General features: G+C 40.5%; 1 protein-coding gene across 1 annotated transcript in view; it reads right to left on the bottom strand.

Annotated features, from left to right (window-relative positions):
* Positions 1–941: 941 nt before the first annotated feature.
* Positions 942–26,057, bottom strand: part of LHCGR (luteinizing hormone/choriogonadotropin receptor) — a 63,004-nt gene continuing 37,888 nt past the window's right edge. The window contains exons 8-11 of the mRNA XM_005575920.5: positions 22,970–23,044; positions 13,007–13,192; positions 8,316–8,396; positions 942–3,006 (exon numbers count right to left, since the gene is read on the bottom strand). Of these exons, the coding sequence (XP_005575977.3) occupies positions 1,854–3,006; positions 8,316–8,396; positions 13,007–13,192; positions 22,970–23,044 (1,495 nt within the window). The 3' untranslated portion in view covers positions 942–1,853. The remainder of the gene's footprint in view (positions 3,007–8,315; positions 8,397–13,006; positions 13,193–22,969; positions 23,045–26,057) is intronic.

Here is a 26,057-nt window from a genome sequence, read left to right as displayed (position 1 = left end):
TGTTTATTTGAAGTTCTAGGACAGACAAACTAATTGGTGGGAGAAAAAATAAAAAACCATCCTTCCCTCTGGGGCTGGGGGTCAGGAATTAACTGGGAAGGGGCATGAGGGAACTTTCTGAGGGTGATGATATTATATTACTATGCCTTGAGAGAAGTTTGGGTCACATGGTATATGCATTTCTCAGAACTCATTAAATGGCATGCTTAAGATTTGTCCATTTCATTCTATGTAAATTTTATCTAGAAATGTAAATAAATATCTTGGTTAGTAGTAAGAGTGCTAAAATGTTTAGGGCTAAGTTCTGATGTCTACAAATTACTCTGAAATGTATCCAAAATAAGATGAATTGATAAATCATGGATAATTACATACATATGTAATGAAGCTAATATGGTAAAATATTGTTGAACCTAAGTGGTGCTGTATGGGTGTTCACTGTACAATTCTTTCAATTTTTCTGCACATTTGAAAACATAAAATGTTGGGGAAAATTTAAGGAACTTTGAATGCATATTAAACTCTTAGATGACTGTTTTACCGATATGGGAATCAGTAAAATACAGTGATTAAGAGGCTGGGGTCCTGAATCAGAGCTTTGAGTTTAAATTCTATTAGTTGGATCTTTTATTTGTTTTGTGAACGTTGACAAATTGTAGGTTTTGCTCTCCTATAAAATGTGAATAATATCTACATCATAGAGTTTTATGAAGATTAAATGGGTTAAATTATATAACATTTATCAAGATGTTTGGTATAGAATTAGCTTTCAATGAGAGTTACTTTAAAGAAGTCAAAGGAGCATACAAAAAACACTGTAGTTAAAACCATAGTTTTGTTGTCCTATAAGAACCAATTCTAATAAGTAAAAATATCTTCTAGCAAATACTGAATGTATTTTCCTATACTCTCCAAAGGATAGAAAAGATGAAACTTAATTATTTTTAAATATTTAAACATTTTATTTCATTCAAATAAAAATATAAGCTCTAGAAAAAAATTGTTTTCATTATATGTTTCATAACTTCAGAGTAATTCTAATTCAGCACATTTGTAGTGTACCATTGCCAAGATCTTGAGGTAGGAAGCAGGAAAACAAAATGAACTGAGACAGGGTTCCTACTCACGAGGAGTTCACAGTCTACAGCTTAATGTTTCACTAAGCAAATAGGCTGAAATGTGCTTTTAGATGTTTACCTTGAATTATAAATAAGTAGAATCCAGATAGGGGATAGATAAAAGTCTCTATAATAGAACAAATAGAACTTTCTGTGGTGGTGAAAATATTCTGTGTCTGTGCTGTCCAGTATGGTAACCACTAGTCACATGTAGCTATTGAGAACTTGAAATGTGGCTAGTGCAACTGAGAAACTACACTTTTCATTTTATTTAATTTTAATTTAGCCACATGTGGCCAGTGGCTACCAGATTGGAGAGTGCATCTCTAGAGTGCGTTTTTCAAACTACCTGAGGAAAAAGGCCACTTATTTTAAATTTCTGATCTGTTATGAACTAATATTTTTATAGAATGCCATACAAATTACAAACATGCAAAAAAGTTATGCAAAATACCTCCTCGGTTTTTTAATAGATTCATCAAACAAAATTACTGTGGTAAAATTTCTTTAAAGATTTCTAAATGCTCCCAACTTGGGTATTGATGCCCTATATCAATGACAAACAGTTTTTAGTATGGCAGTGGTCATAGTCTACACTGTCTGCTAGGTAGAGGTCTCTTGCCCAATGTACCTAAGAATAAATAATTTCCTAAATCCAACCCTTTACTGGTACAGGTAATTTTTTTTTTTTACAGGTTTAAAAACAATTCGATAATGCAGTTGCTGATGTAACAGTTAACACTCTGTGTAGCACGTCTTGTCTAGGAGAGCTGTACCTTGACAGTGCAATGTGGACAGCTTCAAGGTGGACTGAGAAGGCTTATTTGATCCAGTGAAGCCATTTTTGCAGTTGGAGGTATAAGCTGAAAAATCCTTCCTTCGATAAAGTTCAGCCCGATGTTTACAGCATCCAAATTTGCTCAGCAACAGAAAGAAATCTCTTTGGAATGTCTTAGTGAATATTGCATACAGAAATGGATTGGCACAAGAATTGATGGGATAAAAAAGAACCAGTAAAACTTTAGAGTTGGTTACTGTGATAAGAGGCGCTTTGAAGGCAGCTGAGATGGCAAAAAAAGAGATAGGTGCCATGCAGGTGAAATCGGTGAAGATGAGGATTGCCATTTTCTTAGCAATCTTTGTATCTTTGTTGGTAGCCATTAATTCTGGGTTTTGAACTGCAAAATAAATTTTAATGTAGCAAGCACAAATTATGATGAAGGCCACCACATTGAGAATCAGGATGGTTAATATATAGACTTGTGAGAGAGTGGTTTCCACATCCATGGGGAAACATATACTGACCTTCATGTAATTGCTGACACCCACAAGGGGCAACATAGCTATTAGAGAAGAAAAGAGCCATCCTCCAAGCATAATCAGAATGGCATGTCTTAATCGCAGCTTTTGGTCCAGGTGAATAGCATAAGTGATGGTGTGCCATCTTTCTAGAGTGATGACGGTGAGGGTGTAGACAGAAAGTTCACTTGCGAATACAGTGAAAAAGCCAGCAGTGCTGCACCCACTCCCTGTCTGCCAGTCTATGGCATGGTTATAGTACTGGCCCTTGGTTTGGGAATCAACTGAGGCTATGAGCAGCAGATAGAGTCCCATGCAAAAGTCTGCAAAGGAGAGATTGCACATGAGAAAACGAGGCACTGTAAGTTTGTAACGACTTGTCAGGAGAACAAAAAGAACAGTCATGTTTCCCATGATGGCTAGAATATTAATCAGCCAAATCAGGACCCTAAGGAAGTCATAGCCCATAATATCTTCACAGGGATTAAAAGCATCTGGTTCAGGAGCACATCGGGGTGTCTTGGGTAAGCAGAAACCATATTCATAGTCCCAGCCACTCAGTTCACTCTCAGCAAGCATGGCAGAATAACTGTAAGAAGAATTATTGGCTTGATGTAAGAGGTTTTCTCTGAGTATTAAAAAAATTCAAGAATTATGTTTCTTTAAAGCCAAAGAAACAAAAAGCAAAGCAAAGCAAAGAAACAAAAGCAAACAAATCCATAATACCCTCAGCCTTACGTTTGTTAAATTATTTGAGAACTCTGATTTGATGTAGGAGTTCCTTAAGAAGGGAATGAAAAGCCATTAGACTATATATACACATATCTACACACATATATGTATATTTACACATATATATATACACACATACATATATGTGTGTATATATACATATATATATAAAACATTGATGCAAAAAGTTAATGAAGCTGTTTATAAAGGATGATTTTCTTTTGAAAACAAGTTTAGAAAGACAATGTATGCTTGGTAAATCTAAAATAATCCTTTCTTGTCATTTTCTTAGCTATTTATCTCTCATTTAGTTGCCAACCAAACTGCTACCAAGCTGTTTGTATGTAGTAGAACACAAATGGAAGGCTCATGTTATTGAAAGTCATTTGCTACTGCTAGACTTGTTTGCATTTAAGTCCCTGGCTAATCAAATAGTCCAATCGAGAAATAGAAACCAAGGATAGGTTATTAGAAATTTAGGAGCAGAGGAAGAATATAGTCGTGAACAAGAGGAAGAGATGGTGGAAACATTGCTCGTTAGGGGCGTGAGTCAAAGACAGAGGGAGGCTTAAGAGGTACTTGGTCCCTAGTGAAAGAACAGTCCTTCCTTTGCCACTCCTTTCCAACCCCACTGATACTTCCTGAGTTTAGGGTTTTTTTCTGCTCGCTCTGTCTTTTTTTTTTTTTTTTTTTTTTTTTTGAGACGGAGTCTGGGTCTGTCACCAGGCTGGAGTGCAGTGGCACAATCTTGGCTGACTGCAACCTCTGCCTCCCAGGTTCAAATGATTCCCCTGCCTCAGCCCCCTGAGTAGCTGGGACTACACGCACACACCACCACCCCCAGCTAATTTTTTGCATTTTTAGTATAAATGAGGTTTCACCATATTGTCCAGGATGGCCTCCATCTCCTGACCTTGTGATCCACCTGCCTCGGCATTACAGGCATGAGCCACTGTGCCCGGCCTGGGTTTTTGTCCTCTCTTATGGAGCAATTAGTTTTCTTCCTGATATCCTTTCTCCAATTTTAGCCCTCTCCCTAGTCCATTCTGTATGTTCCTTCTAGAACGGCCTTTCCCAAATACAAAGTTACTAATTTCACTTGCTGAACTCAAACCTGCCCCAGGCTCTCATTGGCTATGAGATAAAATCTAAACTCATTGTGATGACTTCCAAGGCCCTCCTTGGTCTGGGTTCTGCCTATCTCTCCAACCTCATCTCTAAGAAGCAGTAGTGCTGCAGAATTCAGAGAATGGGCTCTGGAGCGAGACTTCCAGGACCCAGTTCTAGCACGGCTCTTACAGGCTGTGTAATCCCAGGAGAGTTAATTAATATCTGTGTGCCTCAAGTTCTTTATTTGCCAAGTAGGGATAATAATCATACCTTCTATGTTACAGTTGTGCTAAGAATTGAATGCATTCATACATGAAGAATGTTTAGAATAATTCTTGAAGCAATCAATATTAGGGATTCTTAAAATTAGCTCTTGCAGATCCCTTGGGCAACCTTCTCTTTGGTCACATAAAATGACTTGTAGCTCTCTGAATAAGTTCTACTGTTTCACTCCTCTGTCTTTGTACATACTTCTGCCTAGAATTTTCTTCCTTTCCTCATCTCTCTGGTGAATTCCTCCTCATCTGTAAAGATAAGCTCTTCTGTGAAGGCTTTCTTGATTATACTCCCCAAGTATTATTTATCCTCCTGCCAGAGCTTAACTTAGTACAATTGCAATTATCAAAACATATTGCAATTAAGTGATGATGCATGTCTATCTTCTTTAATTGTCTATTCACTTCTTGAAAACAGAGGACTAGGTTTTACTCATTTCTGAAATCCCAGTGTCTAGCACAGTTTTGGCTCGGAGTGTTCATTCAGTAAATGTTTGTAGAGTGAATAATTCTAAACCAGGATGATTCTAGCTCTGAAAGGAATTGAGAGGATACAGGGACAGTGAGCACACAGCATGATGCAGGTAGGCTCAACAAACATTTTTGTTTTTACCCATCTTCTGCTAATACAATCTTAGGAACTGGAGAAATGGGCATATTTTTTCTGTCAAGGCCATTACATATATGTATTTATAATACATTTTTGTATAATACATGAGGAACCTTATGGTTCTAACACACTAAAAGGATATTTTTCTCTACTTTCGAAAGCTAACTTCTCATGTTTTGTATTTTAAGTGCATACCTAGTTCAGTGAGTGGAGGAAATAATAAATTGGAAGAATACAATACTGAAGGGAAAGAACACAGATTTTAAAAAAGAAAAAAATCTGTGACCTGGGACTCTGAAAATATGTTCGAGTATTGTGGAGCCCAATTTGGAACTAGAGAAGGGCTGCTGCTATGTACAGAAGACCGCATAGGAACCTCCCGTGTTTTATTAAATATTGTTATAACTAGCACATTTGTTTGTCCTCTTCTCATAGACGTAAATATAATTACCATTTTTTAATCTTTAAAGGGAGAAGATGGTTAAAAGAACTATTAAAGAAAATAGATCATTAATTTCTTAGCATTAGAAAGGTTTTAAGGCCAGGCGCGGTGGCTCATGCGTGTAATCCCAGCACTTTGGGAGGCTGAGGCAGGCAGATCACCTGAGGTCAGGAGTTTGGACCAGTCTGGCCAACATGGCAAAACCCTGTCTCTACTAAAAATACAAAAATTAGCTGGGCATGGTGGCATGCACCTGTAATCCCACCTGCTTGGGAGATTGAGGTAGGAGAATCGCTTGAACCCAGGAAGCAGAGGTTGCAGTGAGCCGAGATTGTGCCACTACACTTGAGCCTGGGTGACAGACCGAAATTCTGTCTCAAAAAAAAAGGTTTTTAAAGACCATCTCATTGAATCATTTCATTTTATTGGTAAGGAAACCAAGATTAAAGGAGGACTTGTCCAAGGTCTCTCGGGGATAGTGACAGTAGCAGCATGAGGTCTTCATAACCACAGTTCAGAGACCTTTCCCCTAACTTCACTCTCATTGTTTTTCAAAGTGTGGTCCTTGAACCAGCTCCATCAGAATCACCAGGGTGTTTGTTAAAATTCAGACTCCTGGCTTTCCAAACCCTGAATAAAAAATCTCTAGAGGCAGAGCCCAGGAATTTGCATTTTAAGTAAGCTCTCTGGATGATTCATAGAAAATAATAGCCTTTGTTAAATTAGGTGAAAACGTTCCAACTGTTCCTGATTTCCTTTACTCCTTTCCCCTTTTCAAAACTACTTCAGTTCTTAGAAGCACTATTGTAAAACTTCTAAAAATTCTGCCATGATTTCTGATTAAATTTATATCAATAAGAGGTCAAACATGTTTTCTCACTTCCTCTTGCTGTCTGGTCCTTTGTCCTTTCTTTTTTTTGCCCTACTGGGCATATGTCTAGCAATTTTTCTCCCTGGTGATTTGTCTTCAGACTAAATGCCCACCTGCCGTTACTTACGTTTGTGTCCTGGGATGGCTCCTGAGGGCAGCATCATGCTTATTGACAAAGCCCAGCACGGAGCTGTCTTTAGTATTGGAGGCTATACAGGGAGTATGAATGGACTCACATGGGCTTCGTAATATTGAATCAGAGGAAGGAGAGCTGTAGTACGCCTGCTCCAGTCACAAGAAAGAAAGGAGAAAAGATGGGAATTTTAGGAGGACAATGGGGCCAGCCATAGAGGTAAGGATGCATTATCTTGGGGAGAATAGGTAAGGCTTAGCGGCTGGCTGCAGAATTTCTAAACTCTAGGCACTGAGGAATGGCTATCTGGTGGGAGGTAGGAGGTAGGAGATTTAGCATAAAATGCTTTCACAAGGAGAATGCTCTTTGTACTTAGATTTTATGTTAATTTCGGTTAGTTTTGAAGATGCTAGAGATTAGGGACTTGTCTTAAAGCAGTGATAGCATAGCAAACTTAAGGTTGTTTGTGCTCATTTGGGAAGGTTTACGGTGAGGACTGGTGAGGATTATATGGAGGATGGTTTGAAGTCTTCCTTCCCCTCAAACCACTCCTTGGTGCTGTTATTAACTATACCCATAAATGTTTTCTTGTTGATAAGAATAAAGTCATGTGGTTGCAAAAGAGTTACATAGAAGGTTACTGATAGAATACTGAGTAAGATGATGGGAAGGGAGAAGAAAAGGCCACTGGAGGATATGGGTGCCAGACCTACTGGGAGAAAAGGAAAAGAAGGAGACAGTAATACTTATTTACCCTTGGTGTTGTCACATTGCTTAGCAACTTCCTTCATTCTCATGGTTCTGAAAGCCAAATGGTATTTCTGCTGTTCCTTACAGATGAGGAGAAAGGTCTCAAAAAGGATAAATTTTGCCAGTGATACTCAGTGTTACAGGAAGGTTACTTCCAAGGATTCATATCCTTGGAATGGAACCCCAAAGTCCAGGGTCATTCTACCACATCACCCTGAAGCATTTGTCTAACTTGGAGACTGACAGGAAAAGAAAAGAAGAGAAAATTTCAGAAAGAGATTGGCAAAGTATCTCAGAGGGACCTCTAGTTTTGTAGTCTGGAGGACTCATGGGGGCATAATAAAATCTAAATCTTAGTAAATGTGCCATAGGGACACTGGGATTATCTTCTGAGGCATGCTGTTTTACAGTTGAAGATAAGTGAAATGCCAAGGCAGCCAGCATTTATAGCAGAAAAGTGTTAAAAGTTAGTCAGTAAAACAGCAATGTAGCTTCCATCCAGTGTATGTTAGCGATACCATGAAGACTAATTTTAAGCCCAGGAGCATAGTTGTTGAGGTAGCCTAAGTCTCCTTTAAGGGAAGTGGCTACTTTTAAGCTACGTTCGCAATTAGTTAATCTTTGTGGAATGTTGACCATGTGACTAGGGGAAATTCTTACAAATGAAGCTATCAGTTATATCAGCCTTTGATGACATCAAAATACCTGCATAGTTTTAATTTTTGAGGAGGCTTTAATATAATTTTAGAATAAATATTGAGGAACATTTTAAAATAGTTTTTTAAACAGTTGAAAGAGATGCTTGATCAACTTGATGTCAATTGCAAAGAAAAAATTCCCATTTTAAAACTATTTAAAGATGCTTTGCAACCGCTCCCCAACCAAGACTGTATCAAAAGAAAAAATTGATGCTGATAATAAGGTACACACAGAACAAGATATGACTTCTGAGTTTCCTTGCATGCAAATACTTACAATGTTTTATTATTCAGTTTCCTTACTGTGCTTTCACATTGTTTGGAAAAGTTTTCAGAAATGGAAAGTGAAAAATTCTGTCTGAAAGAGAAGAGGTTAAAAAAAGCATTTGAGCTTTTGGTCTTCAAGCTAAACCTGATTGTGCATCTATTTATGCTTTGTTCATGCAAATTCTTTACCTATTACACCAGCATCTTGTTCTGCACCATTGTCCTAACTGAAATGCTTCCTGAGGAGACAGTAAAGGCTTCTGAATTGTCATTAGAGTGCTTCCAGCTTAGATAAAATGCTTCTGAATACTAAGCATTTTGTGTGGGCACTAGAGATGAAAAAACTTAAATTTGTCATATTGAATCAAGGATTTTTCAATGATTATAAAAGCTACTTTTATGGTATATTAAGGTTTGCTCCTTACCACTCTCCTTTCCACATTGGCCTTAACAAATAATCATTCTGTGTTCATGGTTTTGAATTATAACTGGGCACCTTTTTTTTGTAAGGACTTGAAGATGCCGGACCTGACATCATGATATGAATTTCAGGTTATTTTTTCTTATGTGCAGAAACATATGTGGGTGCTCCCTACTCCTCCATCTTTCCCTCTAAGAAGTTTAGCCTATGGAAATAGGAGAAATACCAATAAAATAAAATGAGGCCTGTTCTTACCTGAGGGAGCACTTACCTAGGGATGGAATTTAAGGGAGATACAAATGAGTAAAGAAACAGGATATAAGCATTCCCTTTTCTTCCACAGCCTTGCCAGCATCTGTTGTTTTTCTCATTGTGGTTTTGATTTGCATTTCTCTGATGATTAGTGATGATGAGCATTTTTTCTTTAGAAGACATACAAGCAGCCAACAAACATATGAAAAAATGCTGTTCTGTTCATGCCCTTTGCCCACTTTTTAATGGGGTTATTTATTTTTGTGCTTGTTGATTTGTTTAAGTTTGTTATAGATTCTGGATATTAGACCTTTGTCAAATGCATAGTTTGTGAGTATTGTTTCCCATCGTGTAGGTTGTCTGTTTACTCTGTTGATAGTTTCTTTTGCTGTGCAGAAGCTCTGTAGTTTAATTAGGTCCCACTCGTCAATTTTTGTTTTCGTTGCAATTGCTTTTGAGGACTTAGCTAAAAATTCTTTGCCAAGGCTGATGTCAAGAAGGGTATTTCCTAGGTTTTCTTCTAGGATTTTTACAGTTTGAGAAAAGGGAACGCTCATACACTGTTGATGAGAGTGTAAATTAGTTCGTCCACTGTGGAAATCAGTTTGGAGGTTTCTAAAAGAACTTAAAACAGAGCTACTGTTCAACTCAGCAATCTCATTACTCACTGTATACCCAATGAAATAGATCATTATACCAAAAAGACACATGCACTTGTATGGTCATTGCTATGCTATTCACAATAACAAAGGCATGGAATCAACCTGGGTGCCTGGATTGGATAAAGAAAATGTGGTACAGGCCGGGCGCGGTGGCTCACGCCTATAATCCCAGCACTTTGGGAGGCCGAGGCGGGCGGATCACGAGGTTAGGAGATCGAGACCATCCTGACGAACATGGTGAAACCCCATCTCTACTAAAAATACAAAAAAATTAGCCGGGCGTGGTGGTGGGCGCCTGTAGTCCCAGCTTCTAGGGAGGCTGAGGCAGGAGAATGGCGTGAACCCGGGAGGCGGCGGAGCTTGCAGTGAGCAGAGATCGCACCACTGCACTCCAGCCTGGGCGACAGAGCGAGACTCCGTCTCAAAAAAAAAAAAAAAAAAAAAAAGAAAATGTGGTTAATATATACAATATAATTCTATGCAGCCATAAAAAATAATGTCTTTTGCAGCAACATGGATGGAGCTGGAAGCCATAATCTTAAGTGAATTAATTCAGGATTAGAAAACCAAATACTGCATGTTCTCACTTATAAGAGGGAGCTAAACACTGGGGACATATGAACAGAAACATGGGAACAACAGGTGCTGCAGAATACTAAAGGGGGGGCAGGGAAGGAGGGAGGCATGGGTTGAAAACTACCTATCGAGTATTATGCTCACTTCCTGGATGCAATATACTCATGTAACAAACTGGTACATGTACCCCTGTAACTAAAATAAAAGTTGAATAAAAAAATAATGGTTGTCCACAGAGGAGATCTACAGAAAAAAAACAGTGGTTTCTTCATAATTACAAATGCCCTTGATTGTCTCTTATTTCTTCTCTCCTCATATTCACTGCCCTGATGGCATCCTCATGACAGTCAATCTTTGTTTTTATAGAGAATGAAATTTGCATCTTCTCTGATGGGACAATGCATTGTTTCTACACAGTTCATGCATATTCTATGCAAGAACTATCATGCTGTTGATACATTATTACAAGGTTTATCAACTGCATTCATTAAGAATTTGGACATGATGGAAAAGGACAGGCTCAGAAGGGGCTAATTCCAAAAGACTTGGTGAAGTCAGATCAAGGTTCCCTGAGGGCAGTGGGGTACAAGGCCACAACCAGAAAAGATATATGACATTTGCCTATTTTCCTTTTCATAAGTTTCAAATAGACTTATATTGTAATAGCAATTTGTAAAACATCAGAAAATTAAATTGTAACACACAGAAAGCAGGTAAAACATGAATGTACAGCTCAATGATTTCTCACAGAATGATCAGCTATGTACCCATTAGTCAGGTCAATAAATGAAAATAACCAACACCCTTACCCCTGCCAAGAAAAAAAGAAAAATGGGAAAAGAGAGCAGGCTGTGAGGGCCTCAACCTTTACTGATGAGGAAGGAGAAATGAGGCAATTCAAATTGGACGCTTCTATGTATTATTCTTCTCCAATACTTATGAGACAATTCCTTGCAGGAATATTTTGTCTCTTTCACCTACTGGAATAAAAATCCCTGAACTAAAATTTTCACATGCCAGTAATTTCAGGAAGGGATGTGATTTCTTTGCCACAAAATGTGGGTATCCAGAATCAGTTTTATCATAAACCAATATCTCTATCCTTTTCCTAACTGGTCTCTCACCAGTTTTGCTCACCTCCAAACCATCCTCCTTGCTGCAAAGTGGTATTTTATAAAAGCAAATTTGAGTAATCTTGCTTAAAAGTCTTCATGGCTCCCCATCCTCTAAACAGCTGGGCCTGGCCCTCAGATCATCATGGCCCACATCTCCTTGGCTTCCTCTTCGGTTTCATCTTCCTCCATGTGTCCATGTTTCACTTTTTTTGAGAGAGTTTCATTTACTGTCTCTTGACTTTGTGTCTTCACATGAGCCATTCTATCTTCTTTGCCTGCTTTTTCTCACTCTGTCTAGACAACTCCTGCCTGCTCTTCAAGACTCAGCCTAAATCACTTCCCTCAGGAAACCTTCCATAATCCCTGCTACCATTAACAAACTCTTCCTCAGTGCTCTCAGAACACTCTGTTCTGTTCTCAGATCTGTCATAACATTTGCTGTGTTGGACTTAAATATTGGCTCTCTTGTGTATTGCCCCCATACAGCTGTCTGTGACTTATCTTTGTACCTTCAGGCTTTCACACAGTGTTTGGAACATGGTGAGTGCTCAGTTAATGTTTTTGAAGCTCAGTTAATGCTGCATGACTCTCTGAATACAGCAAGTGTTTTTATCTTCTCAGCTATCCCAAAAGCCTCAGGTGGAGCTGAACCTCCTATATGCAAGGTACAAATAATGCATACTGGTTGATTATAAATAATTCATTTTGGTTGATTCCAAACAAAGACAGCAGCATCTGGTGTCACTCTCTTAGTGCCTTATCTGATTAACTGAATAGAGCCTATCTCCATAGGCTACAATAATAATGCTTTAGGGCAGTGTTGTCCCAACTGTAAGTTGTGTGACCCATTGGTGGGTCATGAAAGCAATAGAGTGCATCAAGACTGGCATTAAAAATAAGAAAAGCATAAAATAAACAAGAAAATATCAGCATATTACATATTAAAAAGTTAAGTATCACTCTGCTTTATTTCTGTTACATATGTGACATGTACTGGGTTGCAATACAAAAGTATTTGTTACTATGCATCTCAGTCAAAAAAAGTCGAAAAACAATGCTCTGAGGAAAGAATGAAATTCAGCCACCGTGTCCCCAACCCTGGATGAACGGAATCAGTACGATACCGACCACTGGATGCAAACCATCCAGGAGCTCATTCCCTTTCTGTTCCCATACTAAGCTTATCTTTAGCTGTAATTCTGTTCTGAAATGGAAGATGCTTGGCTACTAGGAGAGAAATAGTTTTGAAAACCTTCTGTAGTGTTTTGTGTCCATTTTTAAATTAAGGATTAAAACATTAGGTAAGTTTTGCCATCCTGAAGCTTCTTCCTCTGCTTAAAAAAATGATGCTCTCTGATAAGGATTAGAACAAATCCTTTGAGATGCCAGTTTTGTACTCCGTTCTGCAAATGCTAAAATGGCCTCTAATTCAGTATACCCAGAATTGACTACAAAGGTCTTCTAACTTCAGGGAGAATCAACTATTTGGCAGCAGTTTCCACAAGGAAACAGAACAGTTTGTTTTCTCCTTATCTATTTGAAAGTGACCCCATGTCTATGGAGTTGGGTGAGAAGGCAGGGAGTGAAGGGGAGTGGAGCTGTCTACTCATTGACTATTTTGAAATCTGAATTTCGGCCACAGCTTGGGTAGGCTTTACCTTTTTTTTTTACTTACTCTTTTGTTGGCGAGTTTCTAAAAGCACAGCAGTGGCTGGGGTAAGTCAACGTGGCTTCCAGGAGATTGGCAAATTTTTCTCTTGATGGCAATTTTTTTAGAGAATAGGATGACGTGGCAATTAGCGTCTGAATGGACTCTAGGCCATAGCTCGGCAGGGCCTGCAATTTGGTGGAAGAAATATCCCTGAACAATAAAGGGGAGAAATGCTTTTTATTTATTTATTTTATACATTTTATTCAGAGAATGGAACCTCCCCTCAACAATATTATCATTATAGGCACTGAGGAATCTTCTCCATCTTGCTTTCCCCTTAATTCTCCATTTCAATTACTCTCACTAAGATCTGAATTCAAAAAAGCGATTCTGTATTTTTTCTTATGTGCGCCTCATTATTCTTTTCAAGGTTAAGTATAACTCCTTGCACCTACCATACATTTATTAGCATTTCTCTGTCTCTCCCCTCTTCCAACTCCTTTTCCCCACCCTCTCTCTTCCTCTACTTCTCTCCACTTAGCAGAAGTGAAATAACCACTTGCTTTATGCGACAGCCAGCACATGCAGTTACATCAGCTTTTGTGCTCTACCCCAGGGGAAATTATTCAGGGCTTCAGATGCTTCAGTCTTTGATTGATTAAGCCCTGCAGGAGAGGTTTTCATGAAGCATAGGCTGGTTACCTTATTAAGAGCTGCTATGTGGCATTAGCCATCATCTACCTAGGAAGCAGAATGCATGTTCTCTAATGCAAACTTGATTCATCTGTTCAAAGCAAGCAAACACAACCTTGCAAGTCAAACTGTGTGGAAAGGTCAGGCTTTGTCAACAAGGTCCTGAACTCTTTGGTTTTACTAGACTTGAGGCAATGTCCAAGAAAATTCTAAACACATTAAGTGTTAGGAGAAAAGAGTCAATGGGAATTAAACAATTCTGCTCATCTTCTAAGTGGCTGCTGCTGATGCCCCACAAAACTTTTCTAGCAGCACAGCTCCCCTCAGCAATCATCTGCAAGACTTGGTGTTCAGCACATGGGAGGGGAGCAATAGGTGACTGATGGAAGATGAACTTGATGACATGGAATGATGATGTTGTAGGACCTCAGTGGAAAAATTAAGGCAGCAAAATTTGTCCCAGGGGCTTCAGACTTTCCTGCTTTTGTGTCCCTATTGATTCAGGTAACCAGGGTTCTCATTCTGCTTTATAGGGTTTTTTATCTCAGACATGTTAGGGATTGAGCTCTTTGAAGATCTGGTGGCTTTTTTGTTTGTCTTGTGAGTGAGTAAATTTAAAATTAGATTCTTTGAAATGGTAGGGCCTCATTATAAGGGAGTGAACCTCTGATAGTGAGTTTTCAGTCTTAGTAACAGACTAGTTTGAGAAATACTTTTTGAGTAAGGGTGGAATGGATGCTTTTAGATACGATTCAAATCCTAGGGGTATAATGAGAACAACCTCTTGAGAAGGAAGAGACCTAGGTCTGGTGCTACTGTTTTGGACATGAGAGTGTAGGGATCTGTAGTGCCCACAGTCACTTCTAAGGAGCTAACCAAGCAGCTCTTCAAGCCAATACTGTCATGCAGGGGCCTTGGGAACACAGTGGCTTGGTTGTGTTTTGCACCTGAGCCAGAGGCAGCTTTCTTTGTTTGTCTAGTGACCAAGTAGATGGACAGCTTGCTATAACAGCTCTGCCTACAGGATGTGCTAAACTGAAGAGTATTCAGTCAACCTACAAGATTTGGAGTTTGGTGTGCTTTGCATATGATACGTGTAGAAAAAGACCCCTAGGATAAGGTTGCCAGAATTTGAGAGCAGAGAAAGTAGTGGGCAGGAGCCACAAGGTAGTGGAAGTCATAAGTAAACAGAAGTTATAGGGTTGAGTGGAGATTAGAGGGAGTTAGGATTGATAGTGGCAGAAGTTAGGAAACAGAAAGATGTAGGAATTTTAGTGGTGGGAGTTATGAAGTAGAGTCAGAGGTCGATAGTGGCAGGACTTATGAAGTAGACAGAGAACTGGACAGTGGCAGGAGCTAGGAAACAGATGAAGTCAGGGGTTGACAGTGGGAGCTAGGAACTAGCACAGTCAGGGCTCACAGTGGCAGGAATAGGAAGTAGACAGTCAAAAGTGGATAGCAGGAAGGAGTTAGGAAATAGAGAGTGAGGGGCTGATAGGGACAGGAGCTAGGAAATTAGACAGACTTTGTGTTTTACACTGGTGGAAATAGAAAGTAGACAGAGTCATGAGTTGATCTTGGCAGGATCTACATTATGAAGAATAACCAGAACAGCTCATTTCCTTCCCTTGCTCAAACCCCCAAAGCCTCCCCATCTCACTTAAAGAAAAAACAAAGTCCATATAGTGACCATAGGCCCCACCATGATCCAGCTCTCTGCCACGTCTCTGTCCTTATATTCTATGATTCCCTTCTTTGCTCACTCTGCCATATTGGCCTCCTTGCTGCTCTTCAAATACACAAGGCAAGATTCTGTCTCAGGCCTTTGCTTTTGCTGTTCCCCCTCCTGGAACACTTTTCCTGCAGATAATCACATAACTTGCTTTCTTAATTCCTTTAGGTATTCATTCAAACGACACTTTTTCAGGATAGTCTTCCCTCACCATCCCCTTTAAAATAGTACTCCCCCCTCCAGAACTCCTTTCCCCACAACCAAATGAGTTTTCTCCTCTACAACCGATAGCATTTGGATGACTACATATTTTATTTACTTATATGATCCTTGTCTGTCTTCCCCATTCTATGAAGGCAGAAGTGCTTATCTCTTCTTATTCTCTGCCATTTCTCTGATGCCTAATCCAGTGACTACTGCAGAGTATGGGTTCATAAGAGTTAGTGAATAAATGGATGAATAAACAAACAAATGAACTGGTTTACCTTGCTCACCATTTTTCTAGAACTTTTTTCATTGTAAAATGACATGCCTGTTTATTGCTTTGCCTGTTTGTTGTTGTCTCCCTTATGTGTCTGTCATCTGGTTAAGGGCAAGGTCCAGAGCTATTTTGCTTACTACAGTCTGTTCACCACGGTGCCTGGTATACAGGATAGGTTCAATCAATGTTTGTTGGATAAATAACAGCTGCTAGAGTAGATTAGTGGTGTCATGGACTGCCACTTCTGTGATGGGATAACCAGTTGCCCTGTGTGAGAGCAGCACAGTAGTTGGAACGCTGTTGCATTTATCCCTGAAACCTGACTGCAACTTTAGGTCTCTGCAGGATGTTGGATGTTTCATGTTGGATGTTTCAGGCTTTGTCAGATTCAATGTTCGATTTCTCCTAACTTTCCCATGTATCCTTTTTTTTTTTTGTTTTTTAAATACTTTAAGTTCTGGGGTACATGTGCACAACATGCAGGTTTGTTACATAGGTATACATGTGCCATGTTGGTTTGCTGCACCCATCAACTCATCATTTACATTAGGTATTTCTCCTAATGCTATCCCTCCCCCAGCACCCCCACCCCCCAGCAGGCCCTGGTGTGTGATGTTCTCCTCCCTGTGTCCATGTGTTCTCATTGATCAACTCCTACTTGTGAGTGAGAACATGCAGTGTTTGGTTTTGTGTCCTTGTGATAGTTTGCTGAGAATGATGGTTTCCAGCTTCATCCATGTCCCTGCAAAGGACATGAACTCATCCTTTTTTATGGTTCCATAGTATTCCATGGTGTATATGTGCCACATTTTCTCTATCCAGTCTATCATTGATGGGCATTTGCGTTGGTTCCAAGTCTTTGCTATTGTGAATGGTGCTGCAATAAACATACGTGTGCATGTGTCTTAATCCTTTGGGTATATACCCAGTAATGGGATTGCTGGGTCAAATGGTATTTCTAGTTCTAGATCCTTGAGGAATTACCACACCATCTACCACAACGGGTATACTAATTTACACTCTCACCAACAGAGTAAAAGCATTCCTATTTCTCCACATCCTCTCCAGCATCTGTTGTTTCCTGACTTTTTAATGATCGCCATTCTACTGGTGTGAGATGGTATCTCTTTGTGGTTTTGATTTGCATTTCTCTGATGACCAGTGATGATGAGCATTTCTTCGTATGTCTGTTGGTGGCATAAATGTCTTCTTTTGAGAAGTGTCTGTTCATATCCTTTGCCCATTTTTTGATGGGGTTGTTTGTTTTTTTCTTGTAAATTTGTTTAAGTTCTTTGTAGATTCTGGATATTAGCCCTTTGTTAGATGGATAGATTGCAAAAATTTTCTTCCATTCTGTAGGTTGCCTGTTCACTCTGCTGATAGTTTCTTTTGCTGTGCAGAAGCTCTTTAGTTTAACTAGATCCCGTTTGTCAATTTTGGCTGTTGTTGCCATTGCTTTTGGTGTTTTAGTCATGAAGTCTTTGCCCATGCCTATGTTCTGAATGGTATTGCCTATATTTTATTCTAGGGTTTTTATGTTTTTAGGTCTTACATTTAAGTCTTTAATCCATCGTGAGTTAATTTTTGTATAAGGTGTAAGGAAGGGATCCAGTTTCAGCTTTCTACATATGGCTAGCCAGTTTTCCCAACACCATTTATTAAGTGGGGAATGCCATTTGTTTGTGTCCTCTTTTATTTCGTTGAGCAGTGGTTTGTAGTTCTCCTTGAAGAGGTCCGTCACATGCCTTGTAAGTTGGATTCCCAGGTATTTTATTCTCTTTGTAGTAATTGTGAATGGGAGTTCACTCACGATGTGGCTCTCTGTTTCTTATTGGTGTACAGGAATGCTTGTGATTTTTGCACATTGATTTTGTATCCTGAGACTTTGCTGAAGTTGCTTATCAGCTTAAGGAGATTTTGGGCTGAGATGATGGGGTTTTCTAAATATACAATCATGTCTTCTGCAAACAGAGAGAATTTGACTTCTTCTTTTCCTGGTTGAATACCCTTTATTTCTTTCTTTTGCCTGATTGTCCTGGCCAGAACTTCCATTACTATGTTGAATAGGAGTGGTGAAAGAGGGCATCCTTGTCTTTTGCCAGTTTTCAAAGGGAATGCTTCCAGTTTTTGCCCATTCAGTATGATATTCACTGTGGGTTTGTCATAAATAGCTCTTATTATTTTGAGATACATTCCATAAATACCTAGTTTATTGAGTGTTTTTAGCATGAAGGGCTGCTGAATTTTGTCGAAGGCCTTTTCTGCATTTATTGAAATAATCATGTGGTTTTGGTCATCGGTTCTGTTTATGTGATGGATTACATTTATTGATTTGTGTATGCTGAACCAGCCTTGCATCCCAGGGATGAAGCCAACTTGACTGTGGTGGATAAGCTTTTTGATATGCTGCTGGATTTGGTTTGCCAGTATTTTATTGAAGATTTTCACATCGATGTTCATCAGGGATATTGGCTTAAAATTCTCTTTTTTTGTTGTGTCTCTGCCAGGCTTTGGTATCAGGATGATGCTGGCCTTATAAAATGAGTTAGGGAGGATTCCTTCTCTTTCTATTGATTGGAATCATTTCAGAAGGAATGGTACCAGCCCCTCTTTTTACCTCTGGTAGAATTCGGCTGTGAATCCATCTGGTCCTGGACTTCTTTTGGTTGGTAGGCTATTAATTACTGCCTCAATTTCAGGACCTGTTATTGGTCTATTCAGAGATTCGACTTCTTCCTGGTTTAGTTTTGGGAGGGTGTATGTGTCCAGGAATTTATCCATTTCTTCTGGATTTTCTAGTTTATTTGTCTAGAGGTGTTTATAGTATTCTCTGATGGTAGTTTCTATTTCTGTGGAATCAGTGGTGATATCCCCTTTATCATTTATTTATTGCATCTATTTGATTCTTATCTCTTTTCTTCTTTATTAGTCTTGCTAGCAGTGTATCTATTTTGTTGATCTTTTCAAAAAACAAGCTCCTGGATTCATTGATTTTTTGAAGGGTTTTTTGTGTCTCGTGTGGGTCTCCTTCAGTTCTGCCCTCATCTTAGTTATTTCTTGTCTTCTGTTAGCTTTTGAATTTGTTTGCTCTTGCTTCTCTAGTTCTTTTAGTTGTGATGTTAGGGTGTCGATTTTAGATCTTTCCTGCTTTTCCTTGTGGGCATTTAGTGCTATAAATTTCCCTCTATATGCTGCTTTAAATGTGTCCCAGAGATTCTGGTACATTGTGTCTTTGTTCTCATTGGTTTCAAAGAACATCTTTATTGGTGCCTTCATTTTGTTATTTACCCAGTAGTCATTCAGGAGCGGGTTGTTCAGTTTCTATGTAGTTGTGCAGTTTTGAGTGAGTTTCTTAATCCTGAGTTCTAATTTGATTGCACTGTGGTCTGAGAGACAGTTTGTTGTGATTTCTGTTCTTTTACATTTGCTGTGGAGTGTTTTACTTCCAATTATGTGGTCAGTTTTAGAATAAGTGTGATGTGGTGCTGAGAAGAGTGTATATTCTGTTGATTTGGGTTGGAGAGTTTTGTAGATGTTTATTAGGTCCACTTGGTTCATAGCTGAGTTCATGTCCTGGATATCCTTGTTAATTTTCTGTCTTATTGATCTGCCCAGTATTGGCAGTTGGATGTTAAAGTCTCCCATTGTTATTGTGCGGGAGTCTAAGTCTCTTTGTAGATCTTTAAGGACTTGCTTTATGAACCTGGGTGCTCCTGTACTGGGTGCATATATATTTAGGATAGTTGGCTCTTCTTATTAAATTGATCCCTTTACCATTATGTAATGGCCTTCTTTGTCTCTTTTGATCTCTGTTGGTTTAAAGTTTGTTTTATCAGAGACTAGGATTGCAACCCCTGCTTTTTTTTGCTTTCCATTTGCTTGGTAGATCTTCCTCCAGCCCTTTAATTTGAGCCTATGTGTGTCTTTGCATGTGAGATGGGTCTCCTGAATACAGCACACCAATGGGTCTTGACTCTTTTTCCAATTTGGCAGTCTGTGTCTTTTAATTGGGGCATTTAGCCCATTTACATTTAAGATTAATATTGTTATGTGTGAATTTGATCCTGTCATTATGATGCTAGCTGGTTATTTTGCCCATTAGTTGATGCAGTTTCTTCATAGCATCGATGGCCTTTACAATTTGGTGTGTTTTTGCAGTGGCTGGTACTGGTTGTTCCTTTTCATGTTTAGTGCTTCCTTCAAGAGGTCTTGTAAGGCAGGCCTCGTGGTGACAAAATCTCTCAGCATTTGCTTGTCTGTGAAGGATTTTATTTTTCCTTCACTTATGAAGCTTAATTTGGCTGGCTATGAAATTCTGGGTTGAAAATTCTTTTCTTTAAGAATGGTGAATATTGGCCCCCACTCTCTTCTGGCTTGTAGGGTTTCTGCTGGGAGATCTGCTGTTAGTCTGATGGGCTTCCCTTTGTTGGTAACCCGACCTTTCTCTCTGGCCGCCCTTAACATTTTTTCCTTCATTTCAACTTTGGTGAATCTGACAATTATGTGTCTTGAGATGGCTCTTTTGGAGGATTATCTTTGTGGTGTTGTCTTTATGTCTCGAATTTGAATGTTGGCCTGCCTTGCTAAGTTGGGGAAGTTCTCTTGGATAACATCCAGGAATGTTTTCTAACTTGGTTCCATTCTTCCCATCACTTTCAGGTACACCAATCAAACATAGATATGGTCTTTTAACATAGTCCCATATTTCTTGGAGGCTTTGTTCGTTTGTTTGCAGTCTGTTTTTCTCGAATCTTGTCTTCTTGCTTTATTTCATTAATTTGATCTTCAATGAGTGATATCCTTTCTTCCACTTGATCAAATTGGGTATTGAAGTTTGTGTATGTTTCACGAAGTTCTCGTGCTGTGTTTTTCAGCTCCATCAGGTCATTTATGTTCTTTTCTACACTGGTTATTCTAGTTAGCCATTCGCCAAACCTATTTTCAAGGTTTTTAGCTTCCTTGTGATGGGTTAGATCATGTTCCTTTGGCTTGGAGAAGTTTGTTATTACCCACCTTCTGAAGCCTACTTCTGTCAACTCATCAAACTCATTCTCTGACCAGTTTTGTTCCCTTGTTGATGAGGAGTTGTGATCCTTTGGAGGAGGAGAGACGTTCTGGGTTTTGGAATTTTCAGCCTTTCTGCTCTGGTTTCTCCCCATCTTTGTGGTTGTATCTACCTTTGGTCATTGATGTTGGTGAGCTATGGATGGGGTTTTGGTGTGGATGCCCTTTTTGTTGATGTCAATGCTATTCTTTTCTGTTTGTTAGTTTTCCTTCTAACAGTCGGGCCCGTCAGCTGTAGGTCTGTTGGAGTTTTCTGGAGGTCCACTCCAGACCCTGTTTGCCTGGGTATCACCAGTAGAGGCTGCAGAACAGCAAATATTCCTGACTGATCCTTCCTCTGGAAGCTTTGTCCCATTGGGGCACCTGCTGGATGCTGGCCAGAGCTCTCCTGTATAAGATGTCTGTCGGCCCCTACTGGGATGTGTCTCCCAGTCAGGCTACATGGGGGTCAGGTACCCACTTGAGGAGGCAGTCTGTCTGTTATCAGAGCTGGAACGCTGTGCTGGGAGAACAACTGCTCTCTCAGAGCTGTCAGGCAGGGACATTTAAGTCTGCAGAAGCTGTGCCCACAGCTGCCCCTTCCCCTAGGTGCTCTGTCCCAGAGAGATGAGGGTTTTATCTATAATTACCTGACTGTGGCTGCTGTCTTTGTTCAGATATGCCCTGCCCACAGAGGTGGAATCTAGAGAGGCAGTCAGCCTTGCTGAGCTGCGGTGGGCTCCACCCAGTTCGAGCTTCCTGGCAGCTTTGTTTACACTGTAAGCATAAAACCACCTACGCAAGCCTCAGCAATGGCGGACGCCCCTCCCCCCGCCAAGCTCCAGCATCTCAGGTCTGCTGCGCTACCAGCGAGAATTTCAAGCCAATGGATCTTAGTTTGCTGGACTCTGTGAGCATGGGACCCACCAAGCCAGGCACAGGAGGGAATCTCCTGGTCTGCTGGTTGCAAAGACCATAGGAAAAGCACAGTATTTGGGCAGCAGTGTACCATTTCTCCAGGTACAGTCTTTCACAGCTTCCCTTGGCTAGGAAAGGGAAATCCCTGGACCCCTTGTGCTTCCCGGGTGAGGCAATGCCCTGCCCTGCTTCAGCTGGCTTTCTGTGGGCTGCACCCACTGTCCAGCCAGTCCCAGTGAGATGAACCAGGTACCACGGTTGGAAATGCAGAAATCACCCATCTTCTGCATCAATCTAGCTGGGGGCTGCAGACCAGAGCTGTTCCTATTCGGCCTTCTTGGAAGCAATTTCCCATGTATCCTTTAAACCCTTTTTAACTGAGAGAGCCTGGTCCTAATCCTTGCACCCTCAGAGAATCTGACAGCACCTCAGCCCTGTCCAGCCAAGTGCCAGGGGCAAGCCAGATCTCTGGTCTTAGATTCCCATGAATGGATTCCAGGTGGGTAGCCAGCCTCTTTGCCAGCACATGAGGCCACCACCCCCCATATTTGGTGTTATGGGTTGAATTTTGTCCTTTGTTCAAATTCGTATCTTGACGTTCTCAGTACCTTAGACCTTATTTGGAGATAGGGTCTTTACAGAGGTAGTGAAGTTAAAATGAGGTTATTATGGTGGGCCCTAATCCATGACTGCTATTCTTATTAAAAGGGGCAATTTGGAGATATACACATACACACACACATACATGCACTCACATACACAATACCATGTGAAGACTGGAGTTATGCTGCCACAACTAGAAAGAACTAGCACAAGCTAGGAGAGGCCTGGAATAGACGCTTCCTTCACAGCCCTCAGAGGGAACCAATCCCTGCTGACACCTTGATTTTGGACATCTGTCTTCCAGAACCATAAGACAGAATTTCTTTTGTCTAAGCCTGTCAGTTTGGGGTACTTTATTATGGCAGCTGTGATACACTTGGTCTTTCTAACAGCAGCCTTTTCAGGTGTAGAGGCTGATGTCTCACATATCAGCTTGGGGATGATGTGGAGGGATCACCCTAAGCAGCCCTGTTGGGGTACAATGGGCAGGGAGGGGAGGCAGCACCACTCTACTCACAAGATTTTCGGCCCCGTGGCCCCACGGAAGGCTCCATTGTGCATCTTCTCCAGATGTATGTTTTCCTTTAGCTCCCTGTGGGGAAGGACATTTTCCTTAGTGGAGTTTGTACCTCATGTGTAAGCATTCATAGCTGTGTGTACACATATTTAGACCAACCTATGTGCATGGTGGTAGGGTTAGAAGGGGAAAAAGGGGGAAGTGGAGGGAGAGTGGGAAAAAGACGTGCTAGTCCTTAATGAAATAATGAAATTGCTGGCATGTGTGTTTGGCCGCTCCTTTTTTCTTCCACTACCTCCTCACTTGGTAGAACTCTGTCCTGTAACTTAAAGTACTCACCCGCTCCTGTCTTGGAGTTATGAAAGTTTACCACCAGACAGCTGGGTAGGGTTGAAAATGCTGCTCCAAGAGGCCAAGGCTTGAAGGGCTGAAGTGCAACCTACTCTTTGTTAGCCTCTCCGCCATTGTGACCTTGGAGGTCTCAGAGTGTGCTAATAGTTATATATTGAAGTTTGCAAATACTTGAAAAAGTAGGGTCCGTTCAGAGTTATCTCTTTTGTAGTGTAATTTGTATTCTTTTTCTTTCAGATATGCATTTCTCAGTGGGTGAGAAAGAGGACTTACAGCCTCTGTAGAAAATTGCCCAATGGAGCTGTGCAGTGTAAATGATCATGGCCAGGTGTGTGTGTGTGTCATGGAAAAAGTATTGAGGGCCACTACTCTCAAGGCCATGGAAGAAGCCAAAAGCTGTTATGGAAGTAGCTCCCTGAGGGCTCTGCTGCCTTGAGTTCAAAGTCATTCCGGCTAAACTCCTTAGGAGCAGCACAGTCTGGTCCTCCTAGGCAGCCTCCTTTCTGGGCCCTGACACTGGTATCTCTAAGCACAGGCCCTTTTCTGAGTAGTCGAGGGAACTAGAAGAGGAATCCCTGGGCACAAGCCTGCCAGCCTTCTTTTGAGCACTTCCTCTCTGTAAGAGAATGGTTGTGATTCACAGAGCATCTGGAAAACCCTGGATGGTGGGCACAGTGTGCATCTGTCGTTGGTGTGATGATTTCAAGCATGGGAACATGATTCTCTTACCACCATTACAGTGTACACAGCAAAACAAACATACTAACATCCATTCCCCACCCTCCTTGCTGTTTAAGAACTGCAAAAGCCCCTGCATTTCACTCTCTGGGTGGCTGTTTTCCACATTTCTACTAAGCATTTTCTTTGGAAACCCTCAGCCCTTTCATCAGAATCCACCTGTCAATCTCACATCGTCCCATCCCCTGGGTGTATTTCCACTTTCAAAGAGATGAGATTGTCAGAGTCAATTGCTGTTTAAAATCTAAATCAAAAGAAATTTTTCATCCTAAACCTCCATGACTCTTCTTCCTGATGTGTTTTGTATTAATTATATTCAGTTATAGTTATACATCATTGAAACTGGGCTCTGTGAGCAAATTATTCTTGTGTTAGCCCAGTTAGATTAATTGTTCAAATTTCATGACAGAGCATTTCACATGTTTTACTAAAACCCAGATCTTTCTGTATACTGGTAACTCTGTATTACGCAACTTGGTCAAAAAATAAATTAATTTCCCACATTGTCCTGGGGGTCACTTTTGAGAATTCTCCCAATGACGTGACCTTGCAGGTGTGAGAAGCACAGGCAGGATGACCTTTTGAAGCACAGTGGAAGAAACCACAAGTTCCACCAAAGTTTTCCCAGCTGGGGCGCTCTGGGAACAGTAGGGACTGACTCCCAGACCCCTCAGGTGCCTCAGGGCCACCTTCTGGGGCTGCTCCTGTCTTTCCTGTGTCCTGTGCTGCCTTAGTAAGTCAGGTGTTTGCGAACTTTGCAGGACTTCAGTATCATTGTGTTCTGAACAACTTTGGACAGGCCTATTTATGAGAAAGGCTGAATGTATTGTTTGAAAATTTTGCTTGACAATTTTGAAAACTGCTTCTCCCCTGCTATTTAAACTCTTTAATGTGTTATCTTGCCCTTAGAAGAGAATTCGGACTCCTTTCCCATGGCTGCTCAATCCTGCTCCATCTCCTTCATCTCCAGTCTCCCCCTTGCTAAAGACCCTCCAGCCATACGGGCCTTCTCTCAATTCTTGGGACTTACCAACTTAGTTCCTTTTCCAACTCAGGACCTTTGCACATCTGCTCCCTCTTTCTGTAATGTGCTTCCCTCACTGTTGCCACAGTGGAATCCTTGTCATCCTTCAGGCTCAGCCTAAATATCACGTCCTCAGTGAGGGCATCCTGGGTACCTTGCCTAAGTTGGTCACCCCTCATACTCTCTCAGATCTCAGTAACAGGTTATGTCCTTCTTAGTTATATATTACCCTTGTAATAATTTTATCTATTATTTGCTTTTTTTGTCTGTCTCTTTTGATAGATCAGAAACTTCAAAAGGGCAGGGACTGTGTCCTCTCTACCATTGCAGACTCAGTACCTAACACAGTGCTTAGTATATCAGTGGTGCTTAATAAATGTTTGTTGAATGAAATTAAGTTTGTTCTTGGCAAACTGACTCATGTCCTTGGTTTCCTCTTTCTTACAACAGTGAGATGCAGGGCATACAGAATGTTGACTAATTGGACTTTTCATAGTTCATACCCATTTTGGTATCTCTGTAACAGTTGAAATGCTGCTGACCACCTAAAATCTTCCCTCCTAAATTTCTATTTTTCCTGACCTCACACAGACATACTGTGTTGGTTTTCCTCCCATCTGTTTCATTTTGCTCTTGCTTCTCATGCTCATCTTGTTTCCCTTTAATTTAATATTCACTTCTTTTGTTTTTCCCCCTGTTCAGGTAACCTCAGCCACACAGGATTTCAGCCATCCCCTCTATTCAGATGACCCTGGCACTTGTGTCTCTAGCCCTGCCCTACCCCTTCCAGCCTTCCATCCTTCCTGCTCACAGATGAGCCTTCTTTAAGCACTCATCTCGTACTTCCAACTCAGAACTTTCAATGGCTTCTCGTTTTCTGGAGAAGAGAGTCTAAACTCTTTACTATGGCATCTGAGGCCCTTCCTGTTTTGTCCCTAACTTGTATCTAGAAAGCACTATTTGCTGGTCTCTGAA

The sequence above is a fragment of the Macaca fascicularis genome, chromosome 13 (genome assembly GCF_037993035.2).
Source record: "Macaca fascicularis isolate 582-1 chromosome 13, T2T-MFA8v1.1".
NCBI lineage: Eukaryota > Metazoa > Chordata > Mammalia > Primates > Cercopithecidae > Macaca > Macaca fascicularis.
Note: the sequence above shows the minus strand (reverse complement) of the source record. Positions and strands in the feature narration are given on the sequence as shown.